This window comes from Leptonotus elevatus, chromosome 9, assembly GCF_054856555.1.
Source record: "Leptonotus elevatus isolate MCC_2025b chromosome 9, RoL_Lele_1.0, whole genome shotgun sequence".
In the NCBI taxonomy this organism is placed as follows: domain Eukaryota; kingdom Metazoa; phylum Chordata; class Actinopteri; order Syngnathiformes; family Syngnathidae; genus Leptonotus; species Leptonotus elevatus.
The window spans coordinates 12,714,400-12,739,094 of record NC_141247.1 but is presented as its reverse complement, the minus strand read 5'-3'; the positions used below and the strand labels follow the sequence as shown (position 1 = coordinate 12,739,094).

General features: G+C 37.9%; 1 protein-coding gene across 4 annotated transcripts; it reads left to right on the top strand.

Annotated features, from left to right (window-relative positions):
* The first annotated feature begins 748 nt into the window (after positions 1 to 748).
* On the top strand, positions 749 to 24,684 carry LOC147168397 (neuronal acetylcholine receptor subunit beta-2-like). 4 transcript variants are annotated; one of them, XM_086084852.1, is made up of 7 exons: positions 749 to 1,498; positions 14,331 to 14,476; positions 15,500 to 15,544; positions 15,962 to 16,071; positions 19,776 to 20,069; positions 20,463 to 20,760; positions 22,883 to 24,684. In XM_086084852.1, exons 1-7 carry the CDS (start codon positions 1,444 to 1,446, stop codon positions 23,036 to 23,038), a joined length of 1,104 nt encoding a protein of 367 aa, XP_085940978.1. In that variant the 5' UTR covers positions 749 to 1,443; the 3' UTR covers positions 23,039 to 24,684. The 4 variants fall into 4 exon arrangements, with proteins under 4 accessions (XP_085940978.1, XP_085940976.1, XP_085940977.1 ...); XM_086084850.1 differs by having other exon boundaries at positions 20,355 to 20,760; XM_086084851.1 differs by having other exon boundaries at positions 20,192 to 20,760; positions 22,883 to 23,031.
* Positions 24,685 to 24,695: the final 11 nt, after the last annotated feature.

Here is a 24,695-nt window from a genome sequence, read left to right as displayed (position 1 = left end):
TGTACAATAAAAAAAAAACGACGCCTGATTCAATCTACACATTGGGACGTGATGATTTGTGAATGATAAAAAACATAACGTGCTTGAGTGGTGAAAATATATCTGCTCAAAGCCAACTTGGTGGCATGGAATCTATCCCTCCAAGTAATTTAGGTGCTTTCTATGTTAGCCACCAGCTAGCTAAGGAGCTAAAAGGCTATAAGAGGCTCCGCGGAGCTGACATCACTGACAGGCACTTCACGTCACCTTCTTGTTTCAACATATTTGCTTTGAACTAGTAGTGGGAAAATGAAGCTTCAAGAAGCACTTCTGGTATATTTGGAGTCTTTTCGATGGTTTTCTTGGCTTAAAGAATGCCATCTTCGAGGAGTCAAAAAATATCACAATATCATTTGTCCATCACTACTTTGAACTCTGGGCTCCACTAAATAACCAACACTAACTTCACTAATTGACCGGAGCCCGCGGACCTGAAAGTCACACGAGGTTTACTTTCCATTAGCATTCCAAAACCTCCATTTTAAAGAAATGTTAACATAGCTTAGAAAACTCACAGTCCAACTAAGTGATTCTTCGATATTGCTAAGCCTAGTGTCACTTCTGCAGATCTTAGATTTCTTCTTGCTTGTTGTGATGCTTCCCAGGCATGTGAGCCCTACATTGGATTTTGTGCTTCTTGTAGCGGACTTAATGGCAGAGCTCCCTCACCGCAGCTTCTCCAAGGGAACGGTCTTCTTGACACTAACCTTTTTCGCTGCTGATGAAGCCTCCAACACATGCCAGTCTTTCTAATTATAATTATTTTTTAATCTTGATCTAGAAACACAAAGAATGAAACTCATTTATTTCGTGTCCAGACTCTCTCCAGAAACATTCCAGTGATACTTCTTTTTCTTTCTTTCTTTTTCACTGCAGCTGAAGTTGATTTGAAATGCTCATCCCTGCATGAGAGAATATCTAAGTTTGTCCTCTGCCCATCAAGAGCGAGTTGTCGTGCAAGTGGAGCCCGGCTGGGGAGCGCACTGGGCGGGCTGCAGAACCACGCGGAGACCGTGGAGAGCCTGAATCTTTTATCTGCAGGAATGACCACCTTGCAGTTAGCACGATTGTGACTCCTGCATGGCCGCACATTTCTCCATTCGACTCTCCTTTTTGCAATCGGCCAAGAGGACGTAAAACAAGGGGGGGGACACTGTGCTCATTTTAGCCGGGTGCCGCTGCGCACAATCGGTGCGCTCTTGCAGACTGACTGCGCCCAGGCAGCGGTCAGCGGAGCTCTCCATGCCTCTAAGTCTCAGATAGACACTTTGCCCGGGCGGGATCCGACGCACCGACGCCCTTTATAATCCACTATTGTCCCACTCCAAGCGTGCAGTGGAAGAGGAGCACAAAAAGAGCGCCATCTGCAAGTTTACGCGCGTTTTCGCATGCAGCCTCTGGACGATGGCGGTCCTGGCGAAAGCTGCGCTGCTTCTCCTGGTTGCCACCGTGTCACAAAGTGAGTACAGTAATCTCCTTTTTCAAAATCCTTCCCAAATCGGGACAGAAGGGCTTGTACTTTGTTCCGTTGCCAGATCGTCACTTGTCACATGCGCAGCGCCGGATTTGACTCTTTCGGGGAAAGCTTAATTTTCTTTACCTTGTTTAATATAGAGTATACATATTTGAAATAAAGCAGCAACGAAGGCCACAGCATTTCACGTCTCAATTCCTAAAGTGCTACTTTCAGACGAGAGGGATTGTGTTGGCCACTTCATTAGGTACATACGTGTGCAATTTAATATCAATTAAGAGCTGTATCAAAATGATACTATCTATCTATCTATCTATCTATCCATCTATCTATCTATCTATCTATCTATCTATCTATCTATCTATCTATCTATCTATCTATCTATCTATCTATCTATCTATCTATCTATCTATCTATCTATCTATCTATCTATCTATTTATCTATCTATCTATCTATCTATCTATCTATCTATCTATCTATCTATCTATCTATCTATCTATCTATCTATCTATCTATCTATCTATCTATCTATCTATCTATCTATCTATCTATCTATCTATCTATCCATCCATCCATCCATCCATCCATCCATCCTACCTACCTAGTTTTCAGAGGGTATGTTATTATAGGTCACTGTGTCTTCTTTAGCTTCTCAAGAAGTATGAAGTTGTAGTTTGTAGTGGTATAGAACCACACAGCATCCTATTGGGGTGTTAATTTAAAATAAAAATAAAAAATAAAAATAAATAATAATAATAAAAACATTAATAAAAATAAATAAATAAATAATAATAATAATAATAATAAACATGAGGGTTTTTTTGTGTGCCAAAAATGACATACATTCTTCAAATGGAGAAATAATAAAAAACTAAGTGAAGTGTCAACAAAACCCAGTTAAATAAAAATCATTTTGATACAGCTCTTGTATCAGCTCTAATTCGATTGTACAGATTGTACAATTAAGTGTGCAATAATACAAACTACATAATATATTTGGCAGGATATGATAACGTTCTTTAATGACTGAACAAAGGGATGCAGTAGACCAGGTATTGCACACACTGGATTGACCTTAATGTTTATCTCATGTTGTGATCTTGCGGGCCTCTTTGTTCTTTAAGGGCTTTCCGTCAATGCCAAGGCAATCTAAAGATAAGACTGTTGGAATCGGATTATTTTGGAGAAAGCTACTAAAGTACCCTCAAACCCTAATTAAAAATACAGGACGGTGAACTGATGTGAAGTCGATTTAGTGTGGCGTACTGTGTCAGTGCTGCTGCACAACTCGACAGGCCTAAACCAGAACTTTGAATGTGAATTCAAAGCTTGGATGAGTTGCAAAATATTGTTGTAACTGCAGAAAACTGTTTGTCTCCAGTGGAACCAAACATGTTTCATTATGAGTTCATCAAAATTGAATATAACTTATGTTTAACAATTGAGTACAAAACCACATTTTTGCACCATTTCTACAAACATCAGGTTCCAAGCTCTGGCCCCGGGTCCTACCACATATGTGCATGGGCCGAAATATGCACGTTTCATCCCAGTGTTGTTCTCAGGCCGACAGCTGTTGCTTGACATGTTGCAAACGAGCTCTCTGGCAAGAGCTGACGACGATGAGTCACTAAGTTGGCACCTATTTGTATGTTGTTGCTCTCTGAGTACCACATCTCCTCTCACTGCCGCACGCTAACGCTAAGTGTTGAAAAGTTGAAGGACGGGTGAGCAAGAGGCGGCAGCAGCCACCCCTCCCTGCTTGTCATCCACTACAAGAGGGGTTCTCAAACTTTTTGGGTCCTGGGATCCCTTACGGGGGAGATTTTTTTTTTCTAGGAACTCTTTTATCATGTGTGCCCTTAAAAAAAAAGCCTATTTTCAAGTAGAAAAAAGAATAATTGTACAATAACAAAATGACTGTATTTAGGGAAAACTGTTCTAATGTTATGAGAATAAAGCTGTATTTTTTTCAAGAAGTAAGACTCTTTAGAAGAGCAAAGACTACGGTGGATATAAAAAACTCTAGACACCTCTGTTAAAATGTCAGATTTATGTGATTTAAAAAAACCTGCACACCAAATAAATAATTTTATGACTTTTGTCATACAATGTGAATTATAACTCGCTTGTCACTCCCATTTAACCGGATTTTGAATATGCTTGGTGTATTTTGAACACGGCAACATATCAGTTACAAGAGGGTGTGAACACTTGTGCAACTACAGTATATCAACTTTTAAATACATTTTTACTTCCCACCATGAAAAGAGTACCGTAATGAAGTCTTTTTTCAATTGGGTGTGTAGGTAATGATAACATTAGTGGTGGAATGTTTTTATTTATTATTATTATTATTTATTTATTTTTAAATCACAAAAACCTAGCATTTTAACAAATATGTCTCGACTTGTTATATTCACTGTATTTAGAATTAGGTTTGCATTGTTTAATTTTATTTGTATTGTATTGTAAGTTTTCTTTGTTCTTACAAGTTACAACGATGCAGCCCGCCACGGTCCAAAGTGGCCCCTCGGCCTGGTGTTTTGGGGCCACTGCTCTTAAGACTACGCCTTCTCTATAAAACAAGATTACATTTTCAAAAATAACTAACTAAATAAATACAAATATAGGACTTTATTGCAGTCATACACAATCATTTCTAAAACGCAAACCTTTCGTATGCTCCTTTTATTGGCTCACATGTGTCAATATGTATGCATGTTTTAAAATTGATGTTTTATTGCAAATGACTTAGCGGACCACCAAACTGTGGCTCTCGGACCCCCAGAAGTCCAGCGACAGATACTTTTATTCAAAATGAAAATATCACCATGGAGATGATAAAATGAACACACCCATTACAATTGTTCCCAATTTTTGACCATTTCACAACTTTTTTTTTCACAACCCCACACAATAATGTGACCTATCCTGATACAATGGAAAACTAATGTGAGAAATAAAGGGACATCTGTCAGCCAAAAAGAGTTAGATCTGAACTTGTTTCCCAGCATCTATCGGAATTCAAACACAATCTGCTTCTTCCTCTGGTCGTTGAATCGGTGGAGGCTGATGTCTGTGGATCTCACTCTGCTCCTTCCTTCCTTTCCTCAGTCTCTCCTTTGGTCTCTTGAGGTCTCCCTAATTTGTTGGATTTGAGATGTTTCTGGGGTTGGTGAAAGATTCTGGTTGGTAACCCGGTGGGTAGTAGGTGATGTCTGGTCGGTGCTGGATTTCACTTTCCTTTTTTTTTCTTTGATCCTTCCTCGGGTCTCCTGACAATCTCACGACTCTCGCTGGATTCTGAAGTATTCGGTTGAGGTGAACGGTATGGGATTTTTAATAGGTTTTAGGTGAATTAATGAGCACACACTCACACGCACGCACATAAAAAAGAAGAAGAGAAAAACAAAAGAGAGAGAGAGAGAGAGCAATGATGATGACATGTCGAATCGGTAAGATCACCGAATGAACAATACTGAGCTCTCTCTCAAGAAAAGAAAAAAAAGAGAAAAAAATATATGAACTTGTTTGGGTCTGAGAAAAGGTTAGGGCTGTAGGGTCACTGAATAATTGACACATTAAAAGTAGCCTTTCCGGAAGCAAAATTTGGAACAGCAGCTACTTTATCTTTTTAGTTTTAGTTTTAAACCCAACCAACTTTTGTTGATCACAAATTGATTTGGTGCGCGTGTCTTGGTGAATAACCTTTGATTGCGTTGCCGTCCTAGCGCATGTGAGATGATGGCATTCTTATTTTTAGAGGCATTCAATTATTGAAGAGTGGAGAGTGCAGCAAGTTAGACACTAGTGTATGTGAGTGTCTGCATACATGTGTGATGAGACCTCCTGGTATTTTCCCCAATGTCTCCCCAACCTCGTTCGTGTCCCATCCATTCGTTTTGGCTTTTTTTCTGACAGCTCAAGACATCTCGACATACAGTACGTTTCAAACTGCTGCTTCAGTAGTGCCACCTATTATCGGAGTCACGGTTAAGTCATGGTGGCCTGTCAGAAAATAATTATTGTTAAATGGCCTTCCCTCCAAAAGAAGACTTTTCAGGAGCTTGCTTTATTCAGGAACTGTAAAATGAGTGCTGCTAATGTTTATGTAACTTCACACCAAATTGTAAATGCATCATATTCATATCTAAAAATCATGATGACACAAAAATCTTCTTCTTTTTTTTAAAAATTTGAACCATTTCTATTAGTTTAACATTTTTTCCACTTTTGTTAACAAGAGTATGAAAACCTAGAACTATTAAAGTCATGCGATGAATTACAATTAAACATATCAGGCGATTACATTTTTTAATTGTAAATAATTTAATCACAAATTTTATATATGTTCTTAATGAACAATTTAAAAAAAATTGAGGTTTTATACTGTTAACAAAAGTGGGAATTTTTTTTAAAGTAGTAATGAATTTTTGACGTCTATACCCGTCAATGGCAGTGAATGAGTTAAATATAAAGTTAATATAAATTAATAGTGGTAGAATATCATCATCAACTTGCCCCTAGATTAGGGGGTTGCCACAGGGTTGGCCAGAGACCAGAGGTGGCCATGGCCGCCATGTAGCTCCGCCCCTGAGCTCACCCTTAACCCCCATGCAGATAAGCAGTCTAGAAAAAGGATCCGTGTATGTTTTAATACAGAATGGGAGCACGCAATATGTGGACAGTCCATCAGAATCAAAATCATCTTTACTGGCAAGTATGTCAAATTTGGCGATCATTTGAGTCTAGTATTTAGTAGAAACTATTGGAATATCTGAGGGTTTTGAGTGCATTGTTCAACAGTGCCTACTAGAGGCAGGAGCTGGAAAAGCTTGCTGTCATGACTCATGAGTAGCGTCATACTCTGAAAAACGTATTTCCACAGCAGTTGCTTTGAATTCAAGCTGAACAGATTGAAGTCGCTTTTAAAGCAAACAAACAAATGATTTTGTGTCCGGCTCTGATCCCGTCACTTCTCGTGTTTGCCATCTCGCTAACACCACATGATATCAATTTACGTTCTCATGCGATGATACGACCTTGACGGTGCGCTTTTATTGTGGGCGCTTCTCCCTGTATCGCCGTGACAGACGAATTGTTATCCCCAGAGATTTGAAACCTTGCCATTGACTGTCATGATGCTCCAAGGAAGCACTTGTCCTCCTCACTCAGATATCTGTGATAGCGTAATATGGAGTGACGCGTGTACAACGTGCCTCTGCTTAACCGGCAGAGCACCTCTTGTTTGCAGTCATCCCGACGTCCCGTGGCAGGCGTGACGAATGTGACAGCTTTCCAGTGTGGCCGCGAATACAAAACTTTGTGATTCTGTCATCCAAAGTTGCTAACTCATGCACTTTGAGATGTCAGGAGGCGTGTATCTTGCTGATGTCAGATCACAAGTGTTTGCACTACGGGTTCAAGCTGAATGCTTAACCACGCACATATTCCTCTGCTGATTTTGGGCCTGGGTGACGTCGACATGGAATCCGGCCATGCAGCTGTCATGCTTGGGTTTGCTGCCCTGTCAAACACGACAGCTCCGAGACGCCAGAGGCGGTCGGGAGCAAGCAAACCAGTGACATCATATGTGAAGTGTGTTTTTACACTCAAACATGTCAAATGGCAGCTATCGTTCAAACCAAATTGGTCTTTTCTCACAGATGTGACAAATCGTCCAGTAACTCAGATTCTATTAAAAGGAACACCAACTGGAATGACACGTATGCTCCAGAGGATCGATTTGGTTGTTACTAACAATATCTATGAGATTCATTTTTCAAAAATAATTTCCAGTTTACGCATTCTGTAACCTCGCAAGCCAAATTGATAATTGTGATTCACTCAAGGGAGTTCTTCACATTATCAATATGGAACTTCACTCGGCAGATCCGTTTGGGAAAGGAGGGACTTGTTGTACAAAACTTCGAGCTGATTGGATGATGCGGCATCTTTGTACCTTTGTTTTGACCAATCAAGGCAACGGATGAAAATGTCGTCTTTGGTCTCGTCTTAGGGGGGGAAAAAAGCAAAAACATCTTTACCCAATAAAAATGCACGAAGCGCCTCTCGCTATTCAACATTCAACAAGGAAACGGTGAGTAATTCTGCGAGAACAGAATTAATTGCAGCATCCATTTGTCTGTTAGGAATGTTTGTGTCACTCAGTCACTCCCACTAAAGCAAGGCACAATTCCACATGACAGAATAAAGGCTTATATGACAAAATAAGACTGACCAGTAAACTAAGAGTGGCTAATAAAGGATCATAGCAACTGCATAGCAACTGAAAACATCATCAAGACCTTCCTTTTTAAAAAGCTTTCCCCGATTAATTTCTAATTTGAGTTTTGATTTTAGTCTTGACTTTTTACTCATATTTTTATTGACAGTTAAAAAGTTTTTTTTTACTGTGTGCTTTTATTATATATATATATATATATATATATATATATATATATATATATATATATATTAGGGGTGTGCCAAAAAATTGACTCTCATAAAAATCGCGATTCTCATTTAGTACGATTCAGAATTGATTTTAAATGTCCCAAAATCGATTTTCTTTAAATTATTTTATACTGTCTTGCCTTTGTCTGTGTGTGCCTTTATTCGGAGCGCTGTTCATGTTCTACCCGATTTGTCCACTTAGGGGCAGTGTGGTTCCACGCGGTCTAATACACTGTTAAGTTGTAGCCACATTAGATAGTAGAAGGAAAAAGTCACGATCAAGTTATTCCAATAAAAGTTGTTTTTTTGCAATGTGGAGCCGTTCTTTTGAGTGATAAAAGTGCCGCGAGTAGCGCGCTAATTAGCATTAGCAAGTCAGACCTTAAGTAGATCATTACAATTCCTTGCACATCTATAGATTGAAGCAAAAATCATTATCAATCAAATCATTTTGAATCAAAAATCATCCTTAATTGAAAATCGATTCTGAATCGAATCGCAGACCCAAAAATTGGAATCGAATCATGAGACATTCAAAGATTCCCACCCCTAATATATATATATATATATTGCCTGTACTGTGCTATTTATTTTATAAATGTAAAGTGTGTTACAAATAACATCTATTATTGTTATTATCACCACAAGGGGCATAGTAACTGCAGGGTAAATACAAAACAAGAGTGATGACTCAAACTAAGAGTGGCTAATATATCATCATCATAAGGGACACAGCAGCTGACTACAAATATTATCACAATGGATATAGCAACTGCATAGCAACTGACAACATCAACCTCATAACAACACAATAACCCAACAAAAACACAGCCATAACAAAAATTGCACCAAACTTCGGTGTCATGGAATCACCGGTATACAAAGTATACAAAAGGTCTACACACCCCTATTCAAATGCCAGGTTTTTGTGATATCAAAAAATCTGACTAAGATAAATCATTTCAAAACTTTTTCAATCATTAATGTTACCTTCAACCTATTCAACACTATTGGGAAAAAAAAGTGAAATAATATGGTTGCACAAGTGTGCACAACCTCTTGGGATATGGTTTTGTTCACATTCAAACTCATGTTAAATGGGAATCAGCACACTGACTTGGGTTCAGTTCAAGTGTGAATGGCCGTCTATGCCATTGCGTGTAGTCTGTCTTTTGCCCTAAGTCAGTTGGGTCGGCCCCCAGATCCCAATCACACACCCCTTAACTGGCCCAATGTCTTCTTCCGTGCTACAGTTATGATGCAGAAACGACTTCTAAGACCCTGGCATTGAACTCGCCTCATTTCCTGGTCATCAGGACTTGTTTGAGTCATCTGTGCTCAGACAAAACACGCTAAATGAAATACAGGGAGCCTCTGAATAGCAAACGAAGCGTCTCTGAACAGTCTTCTAACCTACTCAGACGTTTTCATATTTAGAGGGCGCTACAGGCACATCTGCAATTCTAAAGTGCAAAAGCCATTTGGATCAACAGCAGTGTCGTCCTTAAGATGACTTGGAGAGGAATACTTTTGTTTTGAAAAGTATTTGTTGTTGATTATTGTTGTGACAGTACTTCCGCATGGACTCAGTTGTGCCCCAGTGCTCCTGAGCATGTGTTCTTGTCACTGCCTCAGACGTTATTCATGTCCTCGGAATGAATAACTAAATCTATCCATTTTCTTTAGTGCTTGCCCTCATCAGGTGGTCTGCAGCGTATCCCAGTTGACTTAAGGCGAGTGCAATCTTTCAAAATTGTGAGGCAGACATGCTAATAAATTAATTTTGAACAGTATATGGCGCTCATCAGTATTCATATTTTCACAATCCGTGACTATATTCACATAAAGCAAAACAAATTCTTGCGCCTACTTATGAAAGATCAGCAAGTGACATATTAAGCAACATATTTGTATTGTTCCAGGCGGATGCGTTTGTCCCTTTTGGCTGTAAAAACAACCATTGACCTCTTGTCTCATCTACATTTGCGTTGTGCCGTTTTGCCCCGCAGTTTCCACTGTCCCGTCAAGCAAACATGATTCATGAATACCAAACCAGGCTGTCACAAAAAGCCCTAAATAACACTCAATAACCACTGGAATAATAACACGAGGTTATCAAATGTTGGGACACAAAACAGTAAACTACAATTACAATCATTGCTAAATGAATACCTCTTTGTCAGTGTCGCTCAAAAAGGAATATTTATTCGTTTTTGCTAAAGCAGCCATTTTGTGCATGAATAACATACTGAATCATATGCAGTATATATGTTTACATTTAAAGTAAAGGGGCTCAGGAGTTAGTAATGTACAAAACTCTGGCAGCGTGTTTGAAACCAGCAACTGTCACTGAAGCTCTGTGACCCAGCCAGACTGTGCTCTGTGTTGATTACATGGATGAAAACAGCCCTGCGGTGTGTGCGTGTGCGCGCGCGCGCGCGTGTGTGTGTCAAAAGTGCCTCTTTACTGTCGTACGAGCTGCACATTGTGAGCACTTCTGACACGCAACGTACGGTATGTGCAGTAAATAAAAATAGAGATTGTGTAATATATATAAATATATATATGTATAGATGATTCCTGATTTATAGTAGGTAGGTAGTCGATATGGATGCACAAATAAATCCATTTAGAGCTCACACGCACACACCCAATTCTTTCATTACCCGTCCAATCAAGCAGCATGCTATTTTGCCGGAGCACCAAATTGGTGAGACCTTGCAGCACGACATTTAAACATCGCTTCACCAACTATTGCCGTTGGCCTGTGCGCGAGTGTGCGTGCGTGCGTTTCTCATTGTGCACTTTGTGATCCCTTTAAACGTCACTGGTAATCAAGAATAGGTCATGAAATACCAGGATGAACACTTTGAATATCAGCTTGACTTTTGTGTTGTGTCTTTTAACTCATTCACTGCCATTGATAGTTATAAATGTCAAAAATTCATTTGAACCATTTCCATTAGTTACAATTTTTTTTCTTCCCACTTTTGTTAACAAGTAGTATGAAAACATGAGAACAGATATACAATTTGTGATTAATCGTGAAGTCATGCCCCTAATTTTTTATAGTCTTTTTTGAAAAATCTTGCCAGGTGATTATTTTTTTTAATCTTAATTAATCGCAAATTTTACATCTGTTCTAAATGTACAATACATTTTTCTTTTTACTAGGTATTCATATTCTTGTTAACAAAAGTGGAAAAAATGTAGTTCAAATAGTTCAAATGAATTTTTGACGTCTATAGCCGTCAATGGCAGCGAATAAATTAATCATGGGCAAGAAATCACTCAGAATTGGTTGCATTTTTAACATGGAAGAGGGTTGTACAAGGTCAGAATGTCCTCCTTGAAGATTCATCAGATTCATAAGGACCGCAAGAATACGAGATGGTGGAAAAACATTTCAAGTGGGGTCGCATGAAATATTCCACCCTCCCTCATTAAAATACGTAGCTATAATATGCACACAAAATACTAATTTGTGACCACAAAAAATCTATTAGTGCCCATGAAATAATCATCTGTTTTCACAAAATAGTTCTAATGAACAAAATAATCATTTATTGCCACAAAATACTAATTTGTAAGTGTATAACATGCGCACAAGATATTAATTTGTGGCCGCAAAAAAAGTATATTATGCTCATAAAATGCTAAATTCTGGTCACAAAATCAGTAAATCATGCACACAAAATATTAATTGGTGGCCAGAAAATAAATATAAAGTGCACAAAATACTGATCTGTGGCCACGAAATAAGTATAACATGCACACAAAATACACATTTTAATTTGTAACCACAAAATAAATATAACATGAGTACAAAATAAAGATTTGTGGCCACAAAATAATTACAACCTGGTCAAATTATTGATCGGCACGGAGTAAGTATAACATGCACACAAAATACTAATTTGTGGGAACAAAATACATAATGTGTAAAAAATATACACTTATGGCCACAAAATAAGTATAATATGCGTACAAAATACTAAATTGTGGCCACAAAGTAAGAATAACATGCACAAAAAACAAATTTGTGGCCACCCAAAAATTATAATGTGCACACAAAATAACTCATTTGTATCCACAAAATTGTGAATCCCCAAAATGTAGAATGTGGGAAAGAAAAACACATTTTGCCTACAAAGTACTAATTTGTGTCCATGAAGCAGCTGTGGCTCCGCTGGTAAAAAAAAAAATGGAGTGCACCCTCTCTAGAACCTTTAGACGCCGAGGCAAAAGACCATGGACAGGAATGGGATGGAGTTTTACTATTGACAAGACCAAAATAAGAGTAAAAGACACTTGCCTTGCGGACATTGGGCAGTTTCAAGCAAAGGTTGCGCGTTTGCGCACACAGACGTCCAAGTTGTTTAGAATGAGATTTGTATCACACCCTCCACTTAGTATTTTGTACATACATTAAACATATATCTTTTATTACATACATATATGATGGCCACAAGTTCGGCTATATTGGCGCCATTTACATTTCTTTCCCGCCATGTCATGTGCGGGGCTCCCGAGCTTCCCGTAAAGATGCACCTTTCCCAACAACTGTTTGTGTTGGTGATGTCACTTTAACCTGTTTTTGTTCACCCCACGACGCCAAACAATATCATGTGACACCTCAGATGTGACGCACCCGCACAAACATCTACCTGCGCATGGCGGCGGGATCAAACCCAACGTGTTTACACATGGCCCGGGGTAACTAGTCAGCATAGCTAATCGCTTCAGACACACACATTATGCAACGCCAAGCCCCCTCGACACCCCACGTTAGCCTGATATGAATGCATCGTAGCGATAAGCACTCGGCTGAGATGATGAAATTAGGGAAATCAAAATCAGAGAAGTGGAATGTTTATTTAGAGGCAGTTACACTCTGCCGTTTGACATTTTTGGCATGACGTCCGACGGATTAGGATTGCATAACAGCCAGAGGATATTTTGGCTTTAAAATTAGTTGGGATGCTTGAGCTTGCTCTTCCAAAAATTGAGTAGGATTTTGTTGTAAGAGTAAAAAAAAAAAGAAAGAAGACATTTTAACTACCCGTGTAACCTGTAAAACCAAAGCCTTCCTAACTTGACTGTTAGGCATAATGCATAGAGGAGTCTTCATATCATTGATTAACCTCACTAATTTGTCATTTCTACACACAAGTAAAAAGTAAGCCACTCACGTATATTTTTTTTTACCACAAACTTCGCTATACATGTGAAATTATAAATAGCCTATATTTCATTTTTTGGGCAAAAAACAATATGTGTACTTTAACTCATTCACTGCCATTGACGGCTATAGACGTCAAAAATTCAGTTGAACTATTTCTATAGTTTTAATTTTTTTCCACTTTTGTTAACAAAAGTATGATAACTTAGAAACAAAAATATTGTACATTTTGAACAGATATAAAAATGCGATTAATCGTGAGTTAACTAGTGAAGTCATGCGATTAATCCCGAAAAAATTTAATCGCCGGACGCTCCTAATTCTTAATAATCTTTTCTTCTTTCTTAAAATTATTTTTTTTAATAATCTTTTTTTGTTTTTTTAAGAAAAGATTATTAAAAATTAAGGGCGTCAGGCAATTCAATTTTTTAATCATAATTAATTGCATGACTTCACAAATGTTATATCTGTTCTAAATGTACAATAAAAAAAATCTAGGTTTTCAAGTGGGATTTTTTTTTAAATTAATAGAAATAGTTCAGATACATTTTTGACGTCTATAGCCGTCAATGGCAATGAATGAGTTAATATACTGTATTTCTAACGCTTGGTGGCGCATTGTGCAAGCTTCCGTGCATTTTGATTGGCTATCATTTTCAACATCGCCGCTTTATGCTTATGACTGAATGCACATTTGGAGCTGGTTAATCAATAGAAAAGCAAGCGAGTGTTGGTCAGCTGTTGCCCAGCAACCCTATTCTTATGCGAACATGCTTTGCATCTGGCTTGAATTATGTAGCATAGGTATTGTCCATTGATGTACAAAAATAAAATATGCTGACTGAAAAAAGCATGATTGGATGCACACACATTTAGCGTGTCAGATGAAATTATCTTGTCAGAATGTGACCATTGAGCCACATGAAACCTAAATTGTTTTGAAGCATTTGAACCATGCTGTCACATCTGGATAAGTGGTGCTCAACAAAATAAATAGCTGACAACTATATGCAGCCGTGTGTCATTTCATTCTATGTGTTTAATGTACGTTCATTGGTGGCGATATTGGTTTTTCTAACAGATCATTTTAAATTCCCCTGCGGCTTGCATTTGGATATTTAAAGTATAGTCCTGAATGACGCTGACATTGTGTGTGTGTTTGTGTGTGCTTGCAGCTGCCTTGTGCGCAGAGGTGGAGGAACGTCTGGTGGGTCACCTGTTGTCGGCAGACCGCTACAACAAACTGATCAGACCGGCCGTCAACAACAGCCAACAAGTCACCATTTACATCCAAGTGTCTCTGGCCCAACTCATCAACGTGGTGAGGAAGATGATGATGATGATTGATGGCTATGATGTTAAATATTCCTATTAACTCATTTACTGCCATTGACAGCTATAGACTTAAAAAAAAAAATTGAACTATTTCTATTAGTTTAACCCCCCCCCCATTTTTGTTAACAATAGTATGAAAACCTAGATTTTTTTGTACATTTAGAACAGATATACAATTTGTGATTAATCGTGAGTTAACTAGTGAAGTCATGCGATTAATTATGATTAAAAATGCCCCAAATTTTTAAAAATCTTTTCTTTAAAAAAAAAGGATGATTCAAAAAAATTTTTTAAAAGAAAGAAGAAAAGATGAGTAAGAATTAGGAGCGTCAGGCGATTACAAATTTTTCGTAATTAATCGCATGACTTCACTAGTTAACTCAGGATTAATCACAGATTTTATATCTGTTCTAAATGTACAATATTTTTTTCTAAGTTAATTTTAATAATCTTTTCTTTTAAACAAAAAAAAAATATATATTTTTTTTAAATAATCTTTTTTTTTTAAAGAAAAGATTAATAAAGATTAGGGGCGCAAGTTGATTACAATTTTTAATCATAATTAATCGCATGACTTCACTGGTTAACTCACGATTAATCACAGATTTTATACAATATTTTTTTTCTAAGTTAATTTTAATAATCTTTTCCTTTAAACAAAAAAAAATGTTTTTTTTTTAAAATAATCTTTTTTTTTTAAAGAAAAGATTAATAAAGATTAGGGGCGCAAGGTGATTAAAATTTTTAATCATAATTAATTGCATGACTTCACTAGTTAACTCACGATTAATCACAAATTTGTTCTAATACAATAAAAACAAAATCTGGGTTTTCATACTCTTGTTAACAAAAGTAAAAATGTAAAACGTAAAACTACTAGAAATAGAAAACTACTAGAAATAGCTAGAAATAGTTCAAATGGATTTTTGACGTCTATAGCCGTCAATGGCAGCGAATGAGTTGAGAGGCACCAGGCTGTGTATGAGCCTTCAGTCTGTGTGTGTTTCAGAATGAGAGGGAACAGATCATGACCACCAACTGTTGGCTCACTCAGGTTTGTCTTCTCTTTGTCTCATATTAACATAGGCTGTGCATAGTTGCGTTAGAGTGCCTCATTGAAGGCTGTTTCATGGCTCTAACATGTGGTTGTAGATAAAAGCAAATACATTTTCCCAGATTGTAGCTTTGATATTTGATTGACAGTTGAGCAGGGTGTAGTTTCAGGCATTCAGCAGTGCTCAAGAGCCGTGACAATGGCTTGATTTTTCACAATTTAGAAGCCTCATTCTCATTTTTATACACTGTACTTAAAAAAAAATATATATTTTTTGTACCACTCTTTACCATGAAAATGGTGGAATTCTGGCTTTTTTTCTACCAAATAATCATAGAACATTTTGTAATGAGACAAAATTTGACATGTTTGACATGTTTACATGAAGCGTTTGTCTTTTGTCTAAACAACCACCAGGTTTGGAACGACTACAGATTAATGTGGGACCCCGATGAGTATGATGGCATCAAGAAAATCCGCCTCCCGACACAACACATTTGGCTGCCAGACATCGTCCTCTACAACAAGTATGCTTTGCAACTTACTGTGAAATTCGATAACAGACACGTATGGCGAGACACGCAGGAAAAAAACCCATCTTTTTTCCTCCACTAGTAAACCATTTTTCTATGAAGTTTTTCATATCCTCTTAGTTCATATCCTCTTACTGTCACACACCTCTTTTAGGATAATGAACACATGGCAGCGTGTCAAAATGAAAAGATTATTCCAGGGATAAGAGATTATTGAGACCTTGGCATAGATAAATCCTCAAGGTCATTTATTTTGTTAACTACCACTCAACAGAATTTTTATTGGTCCTTTTTTATTTTATTTTGGAGAAACACCAAAACAAAGAGAATATTAAAGAAATAACACAGATTTAATATTTATATATAGTTGACATAAATTAACTTGTCTTGCAACTACAACAATGTTTAAATAAAATAAATGAAAAATAATTAATGGTTTGAACAAATCACTGTTATAGAGGTCAAAGGTGCAAAATATTGTTCATATAGCCTAAATAAATCAGAATTTAATTTAACAATTTTCTTCAAAACCAGTAATGGGTGAATATTATTGATACTTAGGTCTTTAATAATTCATCCCCAGGAACAGTTTGGTATTGGGACTAACTCATCACTACTGCTCAGACATTTTGGGTGCAGAAAAAGGGTCAGTTTATTTGGAACACTTTCACATTTTCTGTGGTAACAATTGGTCCAAAAATGGCGATAATAAATTAATATTTAATATGATTATTAAAATTGGGGGTGGGCGAGTACATATTCCTGGTACCGGTATCGGGACAATACGATACCTTATTTCAAGGTATTGATAGTACCTACAATTAGGAATTATAAATAAAAAGAATAGAAGAATAGAGAATTGCCATTCATTTTATGCAAATTTAAGGAAAAACGTTACATTGGGAAACCGTATAAAGGTCTTTTATTTAAAATTATCTTTCAGTTTTTTGGGGGGCAAATTCTATATATTAAAAATTACTTGTGGTTTTGGTACTTGGTATCGGTATCGGTGAGTAGCATACTCAAGAGTTCAGTACTCGTGCTGGTATCAGTCTGAAAAAAGTGATATTGAAAAAAAGAACATATGTTAGCAAAATGACTCCATTTATATATAAAACAAACTTGGACATATACAAAAGAGTTGATATTGTATCATTTAACCACTTATCACACACAATGTAGTTAGCAGAACAAAGACCTCAAAGTGTTATCATTCTGCCACATTTGAATGATGACTGAGCGAATCTGATGAAGATACCAAAGACACTTTTTACTGACTTTGACCCAAAAGTGCACTGCAACGGGATGCAAAGAATAGCAAGTAAGACAGGACAGGACATTGGTTGTGAACCAAGCAATGCTAGCAGTATGTGGTGGGAGGGGCTATACAGTGCCAAACATCCCTGGAAAGAATCTGAGTGTAAATGAGAACACGCCCCCAGGAGGATAACATAAACATCAATCATGGACTGAGTAATGCAATTAGACAGGCGTATGTCTAGATAGACATGCTAGCGAATCAACACATAGATGTTAGCATCATTGGTTTAGTCAATTATAAGACCGCCGCCATGCCGCCTCTTGGGAATGTTGATAAAAATGATGATAAATCAATCACGTGTAAATGTGAGACGGGTGCAGTTTATCTGGTTGTGTGGATATGCTTCATGTGTGTTGAGTTCAGCGGTGGTGCACCGCTGTTTATACTAGCCATCAAACTTTCATGAAGACAGATTGCCGGTCAACGTTAAGACCGCACAACAAGCAGAATGGATCCCGAGGCCAAATGATAGAAGATGATGGGGCTGGAGAGCCCAAAGTGAATAAGAAGAAGGTGCTCACTTTTAGTGACATCTGCACGTCTCCATTCCTGAACATCCCTCTATTCCTAGCAACAGAAAGTGAACGTGGTGCTGGATTCCTGACCTACTTTATAATTGATAGTCTATGTATCTATAATGCATCGCTTGGAGCTTCGGTGAGATCAAGTCAAAAGGAAGGTTTCAGCACATTGGAGGCAGGTAAATGGGGAGACTGTTGCCTCGATGCGGCAGTTTGCTAGGATACTAAGGATGCTAACGACATTCTGTAACACCGAACTGGCACCTGTTAAAAGGGAACATTGAACAACTGTGTAATATTCACGGAAACAGTCGCGAAAACAGTTAGACAGGTCAAAGTCCAGATGTCAGGTGGTTAGACGGGCGAGATACTTACTAGAGCAGCCCCCCCCCCCTAAATTCCTTACAAATGGAGAAAAACGATATGGTTTCTTTTTTTCAGAGCTGATAGTGATACCGATTATTATTTGTCAAGGAGGCCGATAAACAATATTGGAAGCCAATTTCACTTTCACTAAAAGGGCAAAACATTGGTGTCCAAAAAACCCAACAAAAAACAAAAACCTGACTATTAACAATTATTATTAGTGAAATGTCTATAAGCATATTTTTATTGAAATACATTTTTTTTATCTGAGACAATAGACATGTTTGTTTAAAAATTCTAACAAAAAAATTATAATCATGGACCTCCCAGGGACGTCATGTCTGAAAAAGTTCAATTAAAACTTAAAAAACAAAACAATACTTGAATAATTCCCTATTGTTTTCCACAGTAGTAAATAAAGTTTTCCAAAATTTCAAAATATCTGAAATGTTGAATTTAAATTCAAACTAAAACAGAAGGTGCAAAGAGTTCCCAGGGTCAGTAGCGTCTTTTTTTGAAAATTTAAATACATAGTTCCCTGAAGTTAACACAGATTTAAACTGATCTTTTGCCGACCATCACATTTTTTTTTTAAAAGAAAAAAAAGGCGATGCCGATATTCGTTAAAATGCGGAATATCGGCCCAGCTGATAACCGGTCTATCCCTGCTTACAATAATATATTTTATGTGCCCCTTCAATTCCAAACACGGCATTCTGATTACTATAACATTTGTGGAAAATGAATTAAGCAACAAAAAACACTTTCTTTTTTGTATCCATCATGGGGGCGGCCATTTTGCCACTTGCTAAAAAAACAACCTCACAGTTAATCAGGGCCCAGGCAACTACCAATCATGGCTCAGCTTGCGAACATCACACATCACATGACCAAACTTGGTCGTGACTAAGCAACTGTGACCCATTTGCATTCGACAGAAAGTGTCAACATGGCCGCCACCTGAGATGAATAAAACCAGGTGGATGTTTAAACGAGTAAAGTAGAACATATTATTGTAAAGAATATTTTTGAGTTGACATCCCTTTTAACCAAATGCAAGAGTGTAGAAATACGTTCTTGGTGGAGATTTAAGCTTCTCTACAGAGATAGCCACTCTAATTTTCAAGGGAAGAGCATTCCTGTACTCTTGCTGCTTTCTGCTTTTGACTCATTTTTAGCTCTCTGAAAGAACAGCATGTTGTGAGTGTAAGGCTTTGGACGGAACATAAAGCACCACTAAGTCAGCAAGATAGGAGGGTACTAAGCTGTGTAATATTTGATGAGTAAGTAAGAAAACCTTAAAATCACATCAGTGGATGTTGATCACCTTTTAACCTTTAAACATTGTGGAACACGATCTTTGCACGTTTCAGTTGAGAGACAATCAAAGAAATAAGGTGACATATTGAATATAGGCTGGATTGTATTGATGCTTTTTTTAAACGGGTTTTTGTTTTCTTCCTCCTAATCTTTCCCCGTCTGTCCCTCAGCGCTGACGGCACCTACGAAGTCTCCTTCTACTCCAACGCGGTGGTCTCCAACAACGGCGAGGTGGCTTGGCTCCCCCCCGCCATCTACAAGTCGGCCTGCAAGATCGAGGTCCGCGATTTCCCCTTCGACCAGCAGAACTGCACCCTCAAGTTTCGCTCGTGGACGTACGACCACACCGAGATCGACCTCATCCTCCTGAGCGACTTTGCCAGCCGCGACGATTTCAAACCCAGCGGCGAGTGGGATATTGTGTCGCTGCCGGGCCGCAAGAACGAAGACCCCGATGACATCAGGTACCTGGACATCACTTATGACTTCATCATTAAGAGAAAACCTCTCTTCTACACCATCAACCTGATCATCCCTTGTATCCTGATCACATCTTTGGCCATTCTGGTCTTCTACCTGCCGTCAGACTGTGGCGAGAAGATGACGCTGTGCATCTCTGTGCTCCTGGCCCTCACTGTCTTCTTACTCCTTATCTCAAAGATTGTGCCACCCACGTCTTTAGCAGTGCCTCTGATCGGGAAGTACCTGATGTTTACCATGGTGCTTGTCACCTTTTCCATCGTCACCAGTGTTTGCGTGCTCAACGTGCACCATCGCTCCCCGAGTACGCACACCATGCCCCCTTGGGTCAAACGCGTCTTCATGTACCGACTTCCCTCCTACCTTTTCATGCGGAGACCCGGCAGATCCAACATACGCGAGAGGTTCCGGAAAAAACACCAACAGCGATCGTTCTCCGAGAAGAAAGCCGGGGCAGACGGAGGGACGGGTTCCCTGGGACTGGCCGACTCGTCCTCGTCCTTCTACGTCAACGAGGATTCGGCCAAACGCTACGGCTGGACGTTCAGCGACTTTGCCGACAACACCGAGTTCAGGAGGAGGACGACACTGAAAAGCAGCATCGACGTGGAGGATGCCGTGGATGGCGTGCGCTATATTGCGGACAAGATGAAGAGTGAGGATGATGATGAAGGGGTAAGGCTTTTCAAAGGAAATTTCTCAATATGTGTCAAGTGTTCATTTCTAAACTAAACAAAAAGGATTTTGTCAACACACACTTTTCACCAGACTAAAACTAGGCTTGGCTAGACTAAAACCCTCATTAATAAATATTAACTGGGACTAAACCAGTATGCATTTTTGTCGACTAATGAAGACAAGACGACAAGACTTCACTTAAAATGACATCATTTTGTAAAATCCTGTCTCTGCTAATTTGTCACAACACCCCCTTTTTCAAACCTGCAGCTAGCGAGTGCAACATGTACAAAACATGAGACAGAGGAGACGGATACACGGTCAAAGATTGAAAAAAAAAGTAAATTATAGTTATAACGTAACATTAATCCATATAAGGTTCCAACAATAATGTTAACCCGACCGCTAACTAATGCTGGCTAACTTACTAGCTCATAGCATGGAGCCATAGTAGCTACTTGTTGATGTGCTGTAATTTTGTGTCAAGTTGTTTTTCATCAAAAAGACAATAGACATTTTTATGTGAAATAGTTTTAGATCTGAAATGTGCAACATTATCTGCTGACAAAAAATATATACGTTGGTGAAATGATTGTCCTGACTAAAACTACCGTAGACAGTTTTTGTTGACTAAAACTATACAAATAAAATTATGTTTTCTTGGACTAAAATGAAGACGAAAATGTTAGCTTTACAGTCGACTAAAAATGGACGAAATAAAAACGGGATGAGGTTGACTGATTATATTAAAAACTAACAAGCGTCATTGAAAATGGACTAAAACTGAGACCAAATTTTAAAAATGGCGGATGAAATTAACACTACTGATGAGCAAATCATTCTTTAGTGAATCCTTTGAGTAAGGCCACTTAAATTAGGCTCTACATAATCAGGATTTTTGGGGCTGATTGCTGATCAGCGAATAAAAAAAAACAACAATAACCGATAACCGATCCAATCACAAGATGGAGAAATATGTCTAAATAACGTGCTCCATTACTATATGTACGTATAGTATATTACGTATATTTAAAAAAGGCTTTACGTGATCAAGATTTTTGGGGGTCAATACACGAGTTTGAAAACAAAAAAAAAAACTTCTTAACTCGTTTTCTCTTATTCTTGTTTAGCAATAGTTTAGTGCATCTGTATTTCCATGTTATTTCAAAAAGTTTGCTTTTGCATCTGTGATTGGCTGAATGTGCATGGGCAAAAGTGCACAAAAATGACGCCTCGTAAAAAAAAATAAAGATATGTTGAAATTAAATAAATAATACACATATGAAGGTAGTTCCTTTATTTGACGTGAATAAAATGTTTTTCGGATTTTTTACACGTAAAAAAACCCAAAAAACATGATTGCTGTTACTTTGTGATTTGATGGTCAAGGGCCGAGGAGGCGGAACTCGCAAAGGCTTTCACAACACGACACGCGACAAGGAAAAATATAGATTAGCTTTAAAGCTCACATAATCACTACGGCAGCACAGAAAGATCCCCGAATGAATGAGGTTGTTTTTGCTGTAATGTCTTATTTCACTGATCCGATCAAGGACGTCATTGATTAATCGCACGAATTATGACATTACAGTCAATCACCAATTTTGCATAAAATGCAAAATAGCGGCCGATCTCAATCCAGACGATCACATCGGTGTAAAGTCTAATTTAAGTAATTTACAAAAGATACACAATTTCACTACTTTATTTAGTCCAAGGCGAGTTTTATTTTTTTTGGGAGGACTTGTGAGGGTAAGCAGTACAGAAAATTGATGGATAGTGTAATAGAAAATGGATGGATGAATGGATTTGGAGATGTACTATTTAATGTTATGCTATCCACATGTTGTATGTATAATGTTTATATTTACAGTTATTCTGAATGAAATATTGTAATTTATATTTTCTAAATGAATATGTGCGTTCCTTACTGCCCTTGACATAATGTAATTATTTTGACAAATAGAGCTGTAGTAGCAAATACTTTAGTTGGAACTGTTATTTATTTATGTAAGTCTTTGTTTATTTATTTATTTGTATTTATTACTCAAATTATTAATAAAACAGTGTTTTTAAAATATATATTTTTTTACTTACACTCAGCTCTGTGTCGTTACAGATCATTGAGGATTGGAAGTACGTGGCGATGGTGATCGATCGCCTCTTCCTGTGGATCTTTGTGTGTGTTTGTGTGGTGGGAACCTTAGGCCTCTTCATGCAGCCTCTGTTCCAGAGTTACAACACCCCCATTGTTGAAGACATGGACCAGAACTGAGGGATGTCACCTGAACTTGGACAAAATAAGTCAATCTTAAAATTCCTACCCCGCTCTCCAAAGCGCCAGAAACAATCTTTTTATCACATGATCTTACTTACAGTACGTCCACATCACCTGACACTCTGATGCACTTTAACCCTCTTCCTCCAGCACCTGTTCTGCTCCTGAACTCACCTTTTTATCCTCTACTTGTCCTGCCATCTTGTGATCAAGCAGGAGAACTGAGATTTATCCGGTTTTGATGAAGAAACTAATGCAGGTTATTGCTGCGGTCTGTGACTATGTTAACATTTGTCTGATTTGCAATCATAATTTCTATTGACATTAGAGTCAAGGAATAACTATTTGTCCGAGTTCACTCTAAAGTTCTTTGATGAATTTTAGGTCAAGTTCTTCGGGACTTAACTCATCCAAGCTGACATCAATGGACTTTGCTTTATGCACTGGGGCACACTGCACAGTCATCCTAAAAGAGAAATGTGTCTTCCCCAAACTTACAGATATGCAGAATATCCTATTAAGATTAATAATTAAAATTTAAGGGCAATAAAGGGAGGAAAAAGTGTGCCCAAACTTAGACTTTTTTTCCATATATTGTAGTATATTGTAGATTCTCTTGGTTCGTCCCAAGATACGTGAGTGGAGATAAATACAAAAAAATGAGGTTGCAACCATGTTAATCAAGAGTCATGAAAAAGGACATTACTGAGACATGTTCTTCACTTGCAAAAAAAAAAAAAAAAAAAGTATATCTGTTCTCAGTATACAAATTCAAACATGAAACCAGTGAGCTGGGTCTTTTTTTTTTTAATCAACAAAAGCATACAAAGATAAATGGCATTGCCCTCAAGGGCCCCAGAAGTTTTACTTAAACCTGAACAGTTGTGCACTGAACATCGCATAATATACCCAGATGGCATTTTAATGACATGTAAATGGGCGCAAACCAAATTAATTGCGGCTCAGTATCTTTTTTCTGCGTTGACTTCTTTTTGCATTCTTTTCTACTCTCCTGTCTCCACATGCATGAAGCAAAATCCTAGTTTACTTTCCCAAGAGCCCAAAGACGACAAAAAAAACAAAAAAAAGAAAGACTTTAAAAAGCAAACACGTTGTGCCAAAAGGGAACTAGCAATGATGTGGATGCACAGAAGAAGATCACCTCCATGTGTCCTCTCCGAGTAGCACACATGCTGCAATATGACTGAGCAGCGCAAAGAATGGAAGAGCAGTTTGTGAGGTTTCACCATTTACGGACTCAGACTGGTGCACAACAAGCTGAGGGGACTGCTTGTGAGACGGTAAAAGCACAAAACTGATTTCCATAAGCATCTCACTTTGTCTTGTAAAAGGTCCTAAGAAATAATGAGTTTGATACCACCATCGTCAAGGAAATAGCAGCAATAATATTCTAAGCTAACGGGAACGAACGGCCTTGCATCTCTTGCTTTTCCTCTCTAAAATTCTAGTCTGTTCTCAGAGAAGCCTTCGTGTGCTTATTTCTATCAAAAAGAAGTATGTTACCTTCGTTACATCTGTCACTGAGGCCAATGTGTTTAAAAAAAAGAAAAAGAAAAAAAAGAATTAAAAAAATACAAATAATAAGGTGCACTGTTGCATCTTTTGTTTCGTCTGAAATGTCTTTGCTTGTCTT

Bases quoted from the DNA above. Each gene is read 5' to 3' on its own strand.
- LOC147168397 (XM_086084849.1), top strand. From the start codon at position 1,444: ATGGCGGTCCTGGCGAAAGCTGCGCTGCTTCTCCTGGTTGCCACCGTG. The intron at 14,477-15,499 runs GTGAGGAAGATG...TGTGTGTTTCAG, and splicing joins TGGCCCAACTCATCAACGTG to AATGAGAGGGAACAGATCAT. The intron at 15,545-15,961 runs GTTTGTCTTCTC...AACAACCACCAG, and splicing joins CCAACTGTTGGCTCACTCAG to GTTTGGAACGACTACAGATT.